The following is a 14,517-nucleotide window of genomic DNA, read 5'->3' as shown; positions in this document are numbered from 1 at the left end:
CATCGAAATGTAAAAAGCAATAGGACTAAAAATTAGGAGCACTCCAAGAAATTGAACAGATTCAAAAGGCCATGTGCAAGATCCCAAAAAATCCGACTTACCTATTGGAGTGAAAATAACGTGCTGCAGCTAAGGAAACAAACACATAAACACTGCCAAAATAGAAGCTTTACTGAGAAAGCAAAAGGGGAAAAAAGGCAAAGAACCAAACGAGACTACAGAGGATTGTCGCTAAACTTGGTTATCCTTATCACCTGTAAAAAGGATTAAATCAAATAAAAAATGTTCCTATGAAAAATACTCATTGGGAGAGAGAAAAACAATGACCAAATTAATTAGTAACACTGCACTGGAAAATGGCCTATGTGCAGCATACGCTCTACCCCCAATGAACTGAAATTTACACTCTTTAAACATCGTTAAAGCCTGACACAGTTTCTGTTACACTTCTGACAAGCAGGAATTACCATGTATACCACCACTACTTGAGGTTCAAAAACTGCAAGGTTGGTACCAATCACTGCCCTGAACCCTTAATCACTATTGAGGTCTTGCAGGTTCGGATCTTTCAAATCTATGATGAGTGCTCGAAAATCTCCTTCCTTGATGATGGTATTGCCATTTTGTTCTTGACTCATTTCTCCATGACCTATGCACTCTCCCATCTCGGCCCATGATCCTTCCCCGTTGTCCAGAATTGTTATGTTTAACTTGGGGTATTCCATCATGCTGAAACATCTGGGAAGACGAAGTGGAGGGGCAAGGATTCCCTCGCGGATAGGGAGGCAATGGTGGAAAAGGACTAAAAGGCACGCCAGGTGCAACTTTCCATTTTTTATGGCATTGGCCTCCTTCAGATTCAGGGGTTCCAAAGTGCTGAACAAGAGTTACAGGAACCCCATATGAAATACTCAAGCTAGATTGGTACCTCTCCATGCAAAGTCCTGGAGCAACCTCGCTGCCTATTGAAAGTTGTGCAGGCCGACGGTCCAGCTGGGACTCAAACCCAGGAGGAGGGGCTTCATCATCTTCACCCTCTGTTGAACTCCCCATGCCAAGAACATCATTATGATAGTTGTTTGCGCCCTGATTCCTCTTTAACTTATTTTTCATAAAGCCAAACTGAACATCAAATTCACCATGTCCAGAACAAACTTTTTGGATTTTTAGTCCCGGCATCTTATAATGCTCGTCAGGTTGATAGTCCCAGCGGCTCTTGCGTTTCCTCCTAGCAGAACTCCAGACTGTATTGGTTCCCTGGATATCATGCACAAATGTTGATGTATGTGGATATTCTGTTGGTTCACTCCTTGCATTATTAGGGGGGATCCATCTATCACGGAAGCTCCGAGCAATCTGTTGAACCTGTCACATGGAGAAAGCAGAGTATTTTAGGCTTGACAGATTGATTGACATGTTAAGGATTACACGCATACAGATAAAAATCAAATGAAAATTTCATTAAAAAACTAAAGTACAAAAAAAAGATATGAGAAGTCACCAGCAGTTCCCAGATAATTTCTTAGGGTCACAACTGCAAAATCATAGACACATGCCGCTTCATGGAAAAGCAGTGCTTGGTATGTAATTGCTGGTTGTGGAAGTGGCTTATAGGAACACAAGAGCATGTTGAGGTTTAAATTTAACTGCCCATGCCAAGTATGGTAATTATGTTGTACATTCACCGCTTATAGTGATATACTTCCTTTTGAAACTATCAAAAGTTTTCATGTTTTTCCATAATGAATTGGTCTACAGGAAACTACCAAGGAATCATACTAGACATCCATGTATCCAGAATAGAAGTGGAAACAAAAACTGCGCCATTTGCAACTCAACAAAGAAATATAACAGCACAGCTCCATAACGTTATTCCAAAATTCATCCATGTGATTTGTGTTATCATTCTACAGGTGGTGTTTTCCAAATTAATAAGTGGACATTAAGTTTCCAGGTGCAACCTAACGTTACCATGACTCACTTTGCAAAAAAACAATCGTTTGTAATCGACTTGTGTTTTTTCCACACTTTCGTACTTAGGGCCGATTTAGTTTGTTGTCTCACTTGCCACAGTTTCCTACACCTAAGGTTTAAACAGATTTGACCGAGTTAGGCGTGTGTTTGGTTTGTAGCTACAGTTGTGGCAGGATTTTTCTCCTGCTGTGTAGGTCCCACTTGTCAATTACTTGTAAAAGTGTAGCAAGATGCCCTTAGGCATGCCAAAATGTGGCACAGATTTTGAGCGCCTAACATTAAGCAAGTACAGAAAATATATGGCAGATTTTGGCACCATAGGTATACAACCAAACATGCCCTTAGTACTTTAGTCTAAGGCAACAAGCCAACAAGTTTTAGCAAATCAAGACTCTCACATGGTCAGTGTACAGAACATAACCTGTCCTGCTTTAACTAGCTTTCCAACAAATGTAATGGCCATTTCAGTGGCGAAATATGTGGAAGCCTAACTCCAGGCATAACCTTTGTGTTTTAAGTCTACCAAATAAGAAACTATGCACATATTTCCAAACCATAAAGCTGAAAGACTGCATTAGCATGGTATTCACATTACCTGAATGTCTGAATGTCTTGTTAAACTCAGCATCAAGTCTCTGAAGCTGCAGTACAAGTTCCATATGAAGTTATAGAAAAAGTGAACTGTGATTAAAGCTTCAAGGAACATAAGTAGGAGTTATTTCTAGATCAAGGCTAAATTGTCATGCACTGTTATTGCACTGACCAAGGCTTAGTTTAGTAAACAATGACAATTTGAAAACTGTCCTATCGCGTAACAAGAGAATAAATTAGAAGTTAAGGAACCACAAAGTAACAAGCAAGAATGTCATTTGTACTGAGATAAGGATTTCATTTCGCTTAGAGAAGACCACATGCTAGTTCAGGTCAAAAAGGCATTAAAAAACTCGGTCGGGGAAGGAAAGACCGCCCTTCCGGTATTAAATTAAGAAGAGACGAAACATGGTCCCGACCGAGAAAACCCCCGAACCCTGCCCCCATCACTAGCGGGCCGTCACCGCCCGCACTGCAACAGCCCAGCCGGAGGGTAGCGCGCAGAACGTAAACCGGGAGCGGTCGGGGCACAGCAAGCGGATCTTTTTAACCAAGCTAGAAATTCGCCCCCGAGGGGGATCAAACCCAGGACCTAGAGATGTTACTTGGAAGCCTTAACCATTACGCTAGAAGCCCTTTCACGTCAAAAAGGCATTACACAAATAAAAACAAAAAAAAAGTAATGGTACCTACTACCTAGAAACAAACTGAATATAAAACCCTTCAATCAGTACCAAATAACACTGGAAAAATAAGTTTAAATAATGTAACCTTTCGACTCCAGCAAACCGAGGACCTCCATTTATATGTTCAGATGTCAAAATTCCTTTCTGAGCTAGAAATTCAAGTACCTGAAGGAAGATGCCAATATCATGCACAGTAACACCAGGTTCAGGTGATATCACCCTGATTATGATGTAATACCTCCAATAAATAATGTAATTTATGGTTCCAGGTCAAAATGATTAAACTTTGACCATTGATTTCTCTTCAAATATTTTCAATGAATTTTTGAAATGGTATGGTCAGATTTTTCTTTCAAAAGTAATTTCAAAATATTAAAGCTGCACTATATTTGTGCTATTTTGTACTTCAGAAACCATGTCGCTGTCCAAAATGACACTTATTTGTGACTAGAGGGAGTTATGTGAAAATAAAAGGATGTCAACTGAAAACCAAACAGGATGTGAATATTATGGTAGCTGGTAACATTTTATTAGAGAATGAAGTGCAGACCTTCAGAAGCTTCCGTATAATAGGTCTCCGGTGGAAGATGCCTCTACTCTGCTTCAATATATTATGAAGCATTTGCAGTCCTGCCACAAAATAGAACAAAAAGTTCTTAGTTGGTGCCTGAAGAACTTTCATACAGAGAGTTGAAGGAATGCTAGGATGTATTACCGTTCTTATTGATGATATCCAACAGAACCGAATGTGATTTTGTTTTTAGAAGTGCCTCAAGAATCAACGAAAGATCCCTCAGACTGAAATAGATAGAAAGAAATTAGCATATTTTAGGAGAGGAAACCTTGCATCACAATTCATATGGTGATCAAACCTTTTGGATGTGCCCCCAGCACTACCATCTTCTGCTGCAGTCACAACGAGCAGCTTCAAGTATCCCTTTGTAGCATCCTGATCCAGAAGATGTGTTGACTAGTTAGAACATAGAAATGCAGAATGATAACTCCAATGAATCGAAGGCTTATAATCTTCTAAAGCCATATGTGCCTTCCAAACTTTCATAGCATAGAATCAGATCCAATTGGAATGGTTTTGTGTTCAGCATACGAAAATTGCATCATAATAAGAATCATCCACAACTTTCACAAAAGGATCTTGTGTGCGAACCTGCCAACCTGGTACTCTAGAATCTAGATTATGTATAATAAAGAGGATAATGATGGTTTCATACCTTTCGCTTGCTGATACCACCGTCCACATCCAGTAGGCTGTTCAGTGTCCCTTCAACTACAAATACCAAGGAGAGACCACTAAGACCATCACATTTCAAAGTGGGAAGAGGAAAGCATGAGGCAAAATAGTACCTCCCAAAATATGTTCATTGTCAATTGGAGAAGACGGTTGTCGTTTCTGATTTTTATGTTGTTTTAAGTTTTTTCTCTCAGCAGGTCTGAAAGTAGGCACCAGATTGCCCCTGAAATCAGAACCAAGTGTCGATCCGTTTGTTATATTTGGAGCCTTTGATCCTTCCATTGAATTTGCAGTCTTACGCAAAAGATCTGATGACTGAGTGTCATGTACTGAGAACTTCTGCAGAGAACTTTCAAATGTCCGTGACACATGCACAGGCGTACGAATGACATCTTCATCTTCTGGTGGGCTCCATGCTTCCAAGGGATGTTCAGGCTCACTAGTTTCTAATGAGGTTCCTCTAGTTCCTTCAAGCAGATCTAATTCTACTTTTGCAGCTGAGCAATCATGTAAATCTTCCCCTTGGATAGAAAATTCAGGTTCTGAAATATTTGGGTGGCTACCATCAGAATCAGACTCATTTGGACCCAGCAACTCCTTGGAGTCTTTGTCAACAACCATTTGTTCAAAATGATCTGCTTCTGTATCATCTTGGGTGATGATGGTATCGACAATTGATATGTCTCCACCCAGGTAACCCCGACATTTGGCAGTACCACAGAAGCATTTTTGAGGAGCAGCACCAGATACACGAACATAATTGTAATCAAATGTCAATTCTTCACCCTATATTACAAGAACAGAACATACCCATTACACACTGACAGTTGACCAGTGTCATTATGCATTATGTATAATTCACTGGGACTATAAATGAAGCAAACCAACCCTCACTCTTTCTAGCCCTACCTTCTTGATGCTCCTCAAAGCAAATATTCCAATGCAGACTTCCCCATTGACCATCCACTATAAACAATAAAGAACATAATTTAGCAAGCTCTGCATGAGAACACAACTATAGATCATTATATCAAGAGAACCGAATATATTTTAATGGATAAAATTAAATGGCAATAAACATAGTAGACAATACACGCAAAAATGGAAGAGATAAAGTCAACCTTCTCTGTGCAACAGTTAGGGCTGCAGCTATGATTGATGAATCGGCCCAAGTTTCCCTTAGTGCAAGCATCAATTACCTGGAACAGTTGAAACAAAAAAAATGATTAAAAGAATGTATTCAATTGTCAACATCATGATGGGTATATTAAGAAAAGTGAATACCACACAAAGTCAACATAATACACTAGATGAAAAGGGAAGGGAATAAAAGGAGGTGATCGAATAGTTCTTCACTGAATATAAATTTAATACAAAAGTGAAAGAACTTGCACTAAAAATGGTGGCATGTAATATGCAAGTGCAATAAAATAGTAAATCTGAAAAAGATAAATAGTTTATGGACAAAATATAAAAACTAAAAAGCATACCTCACCACCATTTAGAGCCATGAAATAGAAATGTTTCTGGCCTTTGCAAGCATAATATCTTTGGCGGGATTCATAGGATGTTATGTCAAGGACCTGAAAGAAATCATTAAGTATAGAGTCAAAAGAGCTCATTAGTCATAATCAACAATCATCACACTAACATAATAACGGGTTATGTACAAGGACACAAACACGGAAAATAACGGACGACAACAGTACCTCTCCAACATATTCAATAAGAAATCTTCCTTCAGTAACGTCTTCTTGCAACTGCAATCCATAGCCTTTCTTGCCAGAATGGAACCATCTCAGTTTTGCATAGCTACGCCGCTGGAACTGTTTCACAGATTTTACAGTCAAAATCAATGAAGAAGAGAAGAAATTAACTAAATTAAGGATAACTGAGAAGCAGTGACCTTCTGATTAGAGCATTGTTCTCCACATGGACATGTCCGCTTGACACATTCAATGTTGAGCATCCTGTTCAAACATCCATCTCTACAACCCATTCGGCCATCTTGGGGTGGCTTGCAGTTGCACACCATGCTCTGGTCATAATTAATAAAAAGGCAGCAAATTAGGTTATCCTTCAAAATTTCAGCAAGTACTCAAGTCACAAGGAGTATAACAAAGAACGGATATATTTTTGTACAATAGTTCATGATAGTTTGATTTAAGTTTAACATGGACTACAGGCAAAGTAGTAGGATTTTCTAGTGGTTGCCTGGTTGGATGGTTGAAGATATTCTTGCAGCTAAAAAGAGCATCGTTATCAAGGTGGTAAGGCGAGGCATGGCGACCAACTACAGCCTTAGCATTACACTTAAGTGGCTATGGCGTGAGGGAGGCAACACCTTACATCCAAAGGAAAGTGCAGGTTAGAGCCGTGGAAGACGGAAAAAGAAAAAGAAAGGAGTAAGTGGGCTAGCCCAGTCCAACACGCAGCACATGTGCCTCTAACCTCCTGGCATACAAAGTCCCGATCCCCTCACTCCAGTGCCCACAACTCTCCTCTCTCTTGTCCTCAGCACAGCCGCTCCTCTCCCGTTCTTCAGTGCTGCTGTTACACATCTGCCCCTCTGGCTTAAGTTTCCCTATCTCGTCCTCTCTGCTGCTTCCCTTCACTTCCCAGACCAATATGTGCCCCCTCAGATCGACAGACGCTGAGATCCCCATCCAAATCAAGGGGTTGACAAGCGGGAGATGGCAAATCAAGTTAACAGCAGCAGAAACAAGAGGGCCAGGAGCAAAATCGAGTGGGCAGAAGAAAAATGAGGGGGAAACGGCGGAATCAAGAGGATGACCACATATGCCTAATGCGACGAAGCTTTACCTTGCATTGCGTCCTTGCCTCTGTGGTGACCCAAGACCAAGACTGTTCTAATGCTTAAGTGACACCTTAATAACCATAAAAAAAATGGTGTGCCACACACATCCGTGATGCAGAGTACCTAAAGTATAAATATTTGTTTTATGCACCTTTTGACTAACTTTTCCTTACCTAGCCTGCAAGCAGATGTATGAACGAGAATCTATAGTGACCTTTTGAACTAAATGTCGTTACAAATTTGCAAGGTTTATAATTAACGGAACTACAAGTGCATAGAGAAAAACAGCTGAAATTAAGTCAAACCAGATGGGGGGGATTTGTTAGCAGCACTGACCTCATCAATGGATTGTGTCCTGCGGTTTCGATGCAGAAACAAGTTTGACCTAACAAGAGTCCATGACGGTGGTTTGCAAGCTACTCAACAGTAAGATGCCAAAAGGGAGTAAAAGAATCAGAGACGACAACACATAATGGGATTATTTTACATTATGTTGAAAAATGGTATCGAAGAAAATAGAAGGCATGCAAGGGTTCAAAACCTTTGGAGTTAGATCCACCATTGTCTGCTTCATCAGCTGAAGCATCTGAAAGATCGAGTTCTGCATTAATCTCAGCGTTTGATTTCTCTTGTGGAATAGAACAGTCAGCGAACGTCTTGTCTCCATTGTCCTTACAAGTCCTTCATAGTAAGAAAAAAACGACAAGAATTAAGAAGCATAAAAAATTTGACAGATGAAACAAGAAAAAGAAAAATAATAAAGTGTATAACACATACACATTAAAGTAAAATGATGACTCGTGAATGGAATAGAGACAAGAAGTCAAGAATAGAAGTTAACTATGGAAGATCTAAAATAGAGGTTTGCATTAGTGGTAGGAACACATTAGGTTGTGATGTTTTGGCCCTTGAATACATTTGTTGCTATATGTCTGTATCTTATATGAGCAAAAAAAAATTGTAAATATCTTGCTCTAAGAGATAAGTGCAAATCTAAAGTGGAATTAAAACCCCCCGCAGGTCGAGTTTTTTAAAGTGGAATTAAACATCTCTAGTGTAAGTCTAAAGGTGTGGTATGTAAAGAAATGATATATATAGGGTGTGACAGCAAAAGGAGGATCTTAGATGATGAAGAAACAGTGTATCGTACACACTAGTCAAGAAATGGATGATGCATGCAAGTTGACTTGGTTGGGCTATTCCATCAATCAACATATTCTAGTTCTTTCACTTTACCAGACAACAAGATGTGTACAAAGGGCTACCCATCAGCATATCCTAGTTCTTTTGCTTTACCAGACATGTACAAAATAAACAACCAATATTTGAAACTCCCTCCAATCCAAAATGTAGGTTGTTTTAGATTTGTCCTACGAACTTCTCTAACTTCAACCAGGTTTATATTGAAATGGAAATGCCAAAGACACAGGTCACCTCTCTCATACTAAAAGAAACACACAAACACAATAGTATGGTGCCTGCTGAATACACAGCTGAGAGCCTACAAATATGGATGTGATAGCCTCGTAGTTAGTGCAGAGAATTAGTACCTCAACCAGCCTATTATTTTCCTGAACTACCAGCTAGAATCCTACTGTGTTTATTTGGATTAATCCACCTGAAACTTTAAGGGCACTCACAATGCTGAAACCAGCATAAATTCTATGTATATTAATTACCTTGTTATGTAATCATTTTGCTGATGTGGCAAGCGATTTATTGATGAGATAAAAAACGGAGAAACAGTTTCTACAGAAGGAAACCAAATCCTCACACACATCTATACATGAAGAAACCATTCAAGCTGTGGTGCGGAGGCTGCCCGTTTCTATCCTCTTCGTTTAGATCAGCTACTCCAATGCTCCCATAAGGCCGCGACCCGTGCCCTGCTGCTCGATCCCCTGAGCCTGCGCGCGCAAAAGAGGCCACCCTTCAATCTTCCTTCCGCTCGCACGCTCAATCTTCCGTCCGCCCACATGCTCAATCTTCTGTTCACCCCCATGGAGTCCACCCAGACTCCAATCTTCCGCCCGGAAGAACAAAGACAGTTTGCCCCCAAGCTCCAATTGAGGTCCATTGCTAATGTTATATGGATGGATTGCTAGTGAATGTAAGTCTCAGATTCAACGTGCACAGATTTGGATTTGGGTTTCACCTCTTTTCTTCTCCAGTTTACTCTCCAAGTTTAACTGCTGTTTTGTGAAATCCGATGGCTACATTGTCAACTGTTTACTGCAGTGGACCTCGCCTGAATTTGATTAAGAGTGCTGAGGAGTCAAGGTGCTAGCTCTGAAACTGTAGGAGTCTGCTGGGGAATTGTTTTTAAGGAGCTGAAACTGTAGGAGTGAGGCTGCAAGTTGTCGACGACTAATTGACAACCCAGAGTATTTGCTTTGGAGTAAACTGTGGCAGCAAGAAAGAATACATGGCTGCTTGCCACGGCAGATCCTTTTCTGTTTGTGGTGTATGTAAATGTTCATTAAATTTTCGTCTCCATAGAAACTACTTTAGAAACTATGCATTGGGAAGGTTACATCTAATTTGAACTCTCTTTCCTTAAGAAACTACCTATAGAGACTATGAATTGGGAGTGCACTAAGACTATCTCCAGCAGCTTACCCATCCTCATATCTATATTTAAACTCCTCTCTCCGAACAGTGCAGTCTACAGTGCACAACAGTGCATATAGGTAAACTTTGGGTAATCTGCTGGAGTCGGCCTAAAGAACCAGGAACAGAAAATGGTATAGCAACCATCAGATCAGGTTTTATGGTAGGGACGGAAATTTATGTTCCAAAACTGGGGAAAAACCTACAAGTACAGACTGGAAAGTCCACATAGAAAAATACATGAAAAGTTCAGGAAAAATTGTAGAACCTTTGAGCAACACAAATTTGCAAAAGAAAGCAAGCTAGAAAGATGTTACCAAGACAATGAAGGTTAATAAAACTTGAAATGCCTTCTCTAGAACTGTATAAAGGTTAAATCAGCATGTCCGCTTTACAAAATTGAGAAAACAATGTAGCGACCCACATAGCTACGGGCAGTTATATCAAACGAGGAAAAGGAGGGTTTCTAAGACAGACCATGCAGACCTACTGAAGAGCATGGCAGTACACTACATCTCAGTTAGACAAACAGGCTGGTGCAATAATTTAAACTGACAACTGAAATAACAGGAGGCAATTTAATACCATCTGCAATTTGTTTCTCCAATCACATCTGCAAGTTCAGCAGGTATGCACCGCCACTTTTGGCAATCATCACAACACACCCATGCAGCACGTGGTGGCAGTGGCGGTACAGATGCCCCATCCATTTTGCATGCAACATTTCCAGGTAAATTAGTAGATATGGCACTGGAGTTCTTGAATGGAAGTTCAGTGATAGGATCAAGATCACCTATGTAAAATGAGAATGTAAATTCCTTCTGAAGCTGCCTGTTACATGTTATGGAAAAGGAACAAATGATAAATCCAAAGACGTACTCTGTTCATTCATATCAGATGCTGCACGTTCAGTAGAAGGTAACTGTAAAAGTCCATGATCAAGGGAAGTCTCTTCTGATGTATTTTTCTTTTTACCTTTTTCTTTCTTATGTGGGTCTCGCACCTTACCTTTCTTTCTTGCATTAGTATCCTTTATCTTGTGCCTTGGTGATTTCATACTGTCAAATGCATGCCCTTTGTCACCATGCATTACAGAGTGACTCTGTATGCCACCATGTTCATGCATACCAAGATCCTGTGAGCCTGAAGTTAAGGCTTCAAAGCAAGACCCAACATCTGGAGGCCCAGGTGAAATTGGATCATTAGAGGGCCTAAGTTTTGAAGATTCACATGGAGAAGCTTTGCTGAATCCTATAACATTCTTTTTTACACCTTTAGATCCATCTTTCTTTTTGCAACCTGCCTTTCTGACAATACCAATTTTTCTCACAGAATTTGACTTCTGTAAAGCCCGCGCCTTTCCTTCAATATCATTTTCTACTATGCCATGAGATGGACCAACCTCTTCCTTTCTGGTGTCCTCGTGCAAAGTACTTCTAGCATGCTGCTCCAAGTTCATCAATGATGAAGCATGTTCTTTTTCATAGTCAGAAGTAGATAAAACAGATGGATCACCATCATTCAATGCACCAGCATCGGTTGGGTTTTCATGCAACATAACATCATGGCTTGCAGAAGCATTACCTTCACATGTAACAGAAGCAAGCTCCAAAACAGAATCCGGCGAAAACCCAACATGTAGCATGACATTGCCATTGGCATTGTCCATAAGTTCAGAAGTTGACAGTTTAGCACACTCTCTGTGGACGTATGCAGCGCATGTTTCTTTACCACTACTCACCAAGGCTCTTTCTCTTTGGCTCTGGATACATTTTGATTCTGTACGATGACTATCAATAGACTCTGCAGTTTTCCTAGTACTATCAAGAATATTGATCAATTTATCAGAAGACAAATTTGGAATGTTTCCTCTGTGGCTTTCCAAACAAATATCAGTATTAGCCGCAATTGAGAAGGTTGGTTGCTCATTCAATTCACTAGCAGCATGCCCCATATCAGCCACAATTGCTAAGGTTGGTTGCCCATCCAGTTCATTAGCTGCATGCCCTATTTCAGAGAAAGAAGAGCGTTTGCTTCTTGAAGATCTAGAACTTCGACTTTTCCAAATACTTGGCTGACTTCTCTGATCGGATCTGTTATATGATCCTCCTTTGTCCAAGCAAATTGGACGAGAATTAGAAGTAGATGGCCCGTAGCTTGGACAGCAATCTAATAGCCGTTCTAGATTGCCCCAAGTAAAGGATTTTGGTGGCCTGTTCATGCCACTTCTTCCCTTAGTGATTTTGTTTGGGAACATATTCACGGTGCTTTGGTGTAATGAGCTCACAATATCAACTTTTTTAGGTTTGCGTGAGCCACTGTTCCCTTTGCCTATTTGATCTTGCTTCTCGGAATTAAGACTTCTTGAAGAAACAGCTCTTTTTGGATTCCTACGTATGAATACGTGCAATGCTGTCAGCTTTTCGTTTCGTAATTCTCCATCATTAGCATTACTTATAAAATTAGCAGAGCTATTAGCAGCAGCATAACAGGCATTGAGCCCTTGGTCCAAATGGTCAGATCCGCCAACAGCATCAGTTATTAATGCCAGGCCCTCAGCACCAGATGGCAATTTCTCCAAATGATGCTTCCCTGGGTCTGACAAGTCCCCACTGTCATGGGTAAAATCATCATTCCGCATCGCTCTGTCAGCCCCATGGCACGTCCCTGAATCACCAGACATTCCACCAAACTGACCTGCCTTTAGATCTAAAGAAAGATCAATGCTCCCTGGAATGGAAGGAACTGAATCTATATGAGCTGGCCTCGAAACAGCTTCAATATCCGATACCAAACCATTTGGCTGCAGCTCATCGTTAGCAAACGTGATAGATCCTATGCCACGTGGCTCTTGCTCGCTGCCATGGTCCATTGAAACTGACAAACCTTCATAACCACATTTTGCTCCGTTACGAGCAGCCAGTAAATCTTGTACGGTTTCCTTTACTACCTCCACCACGGCACGACAATCACCTCCGTCACCCGTCAAACCCACATGCTCAAACTGGCTCCCTTCTGCCGTTTTATCAAACATGCCATAAAGGCATCCAGCATCCTTGGAACATACCACTTCACTGCAAGGAGGATAAGGTATCGTCTTATTCGACAGCCTGTCATTGACCTCATGACAGGTCTGCAAAGCAGCATTTTCAGCAGACGCCGCAGGAGCCAAACTACCTTCCTTCCGTTCATCCATGTCCATGACCCTCTGCTCTGAACTCGAACCCTTCTCCTGTCCTAGCTGAAACCTTCTTCCTCGATGGGAGGAAGAAGCACAATCGACAGGAGTCACCAATCCAAACGCGAAATTGCTCCCTTCGTCACCAATCTCTGTGGACAATCTAGCTTCCGGAGCATGACATACCTCTACTGCGGCATCCCCCAATCCATGGACCGGTTCAGGGGCGGTGGCAGTAGACAGAGCGACCTCCGCTGGCCCCAAGCGCTGGGCGTCAGCAACACGATCCTCCTCGCCGCGCACGGCCGCGCCAGACTCCTCCATTGCGACAGGAGGTCAGCAGGGTCCCGTACGGGTCTAGAACATCCAATGCCCTCACCGCAGCCTCCGCACCCGATCACGCCGCCGAAGCCGGGCTTACAAAACCCTAGAATTAATCGTAGAACACGGGCAGAAAACTCAATCAGGATTCCGTAAGCAAAGGTACCGCCCAACCCTTAGCAACAGGAAAGTAAGAGACAGGCGCGAACCTCGGTGACCCGCGTGGCGGCGAATGCCTGCTGCGTTGCAGTCGTCGGGTCCCGCGCCACCGGCCCCCGTTTCCCTCCGGCGACGGGCGGGACGCGGGAGTCAGGGGCGGCGCCGGGCTAGGACGTGCGGTAGGCGGCGGTCGTCGCCGCGTTGAGGAACGAGGGCGGCGGAGGCGGATAGGGGAAGGGTAGGACAGAGAGAGAGAGAGAGAGAGAGAGAGAGGAGGAGGCGAAGTATATTACTAGTATTTAGGAGATGGAAAGGAAAAAAAATAAATAAACAGGAAAAGGAAGGAGGTGGAGGAGGAAGCGGGGAACAGAAAAGGTTTCGTCTTGTTCCGTTCTCGAGTTGGTGACGCGCAATGGGAGGAGGAAGATGGTGAGATCGCGCTGGCAGACGACGCTGTTGAAACCCGAGCGTATCTGTTTGTTCGAGGAAAAAACGAATCTGTGGGTATATGTGGATTTCAGAGCGCAACAGAACGGAGACAGGCAGTATAGGACTAGAATCGAATTTAAAGGGTGCGGTTGTTTAGGTATATACAAATCTACCCTCTAGTAGATTATATAATTCAGTGTAAATAAAATAAAAGATAAATAAACAACAAAGATTATTATGTTGATTATATAATCTAAATATCTAGATTATAGTAATCTATAAACAGATCATTAGGTGATTATATAATTCGTAAGCTAGATTATATAATCTTAAAAGGAAATAATCAAAACCTTAATACATCGTCTAAAATAGATGTCTTTAAGAAATTAAATGACAAAATCAAGAAGTTAAATAAAAATATATGAATTTTTTTCTAAAGTGTTTGTCTCTATATGACTTTCACATATAATGTTTGTTAATTATATTTATGATGTGAACGATT

At 41.4% G+C, this 14,517-nt stretch overlaps 1 protein-coding gene across 1 annotated transcript; it reads right to left on the bottom strand.

The window, feature by feature from the left end:
• Nucleotides 1-324: 324 nt before the first annotated feature.
• Nucleotides 325-13,846, bottom strand: LOC100194077 (uncharacterized). Its single transcript, NM_001359384.1, has 18 exons — nt 13,637-13,846; nt 10,808-13,533; nt 10,514-10,721; nt 7,860-7,999; nt 7,655-7,734; nt 6,407-6,538; nt 6,210-6,326; nt 5,991-6,083; nt 5,622-5,699; nt 5,410-5,466; nt 4,614-5,286; nt 4,481-4,536; nt 4,124-4,200; nt 3,967-4,049; nt 3,802-3,881; nt 3,337-3,416; nt 2,570-2,615; nt 325-1,365 (listed from the first exon to the last, which is right to left on the bottom strand). Exons 2-18 carry the CDS (start codon nt 13,428-13,430, stop codon nt 541-543), a joined length of 5,448 nt encoding a protein of 1,815 aa, NP_001346313.1. The 5' UTR covers nt 13,431-13,533; nt 13,637-13,846; the 3' UTR covers nt 325-540.
• Between the last annotated feature and the right edge of the window lie 671 nt (nt 13,847-14,517).

Source organism: Zea mays, chromosome 5 (genome assembly GCF_902167145.1).
Source record: "Zea mays cultivar B73 chromosome 5, Zm-B73-REFERENCE-NAM-5.0, whole genome shotgun sequence".
NCBI classification, from domain to species: Eukaryota; Viridiplantae; Streptophyta; class Magnoliopsida; order Poales; family Poaceae; genus Zea; species Zea mays.
The sequence above is the reverse complement of the archived record's forward strand: the minus strand, read 5'-3'. Positions and strand labels throughout refer to the sequence as shown.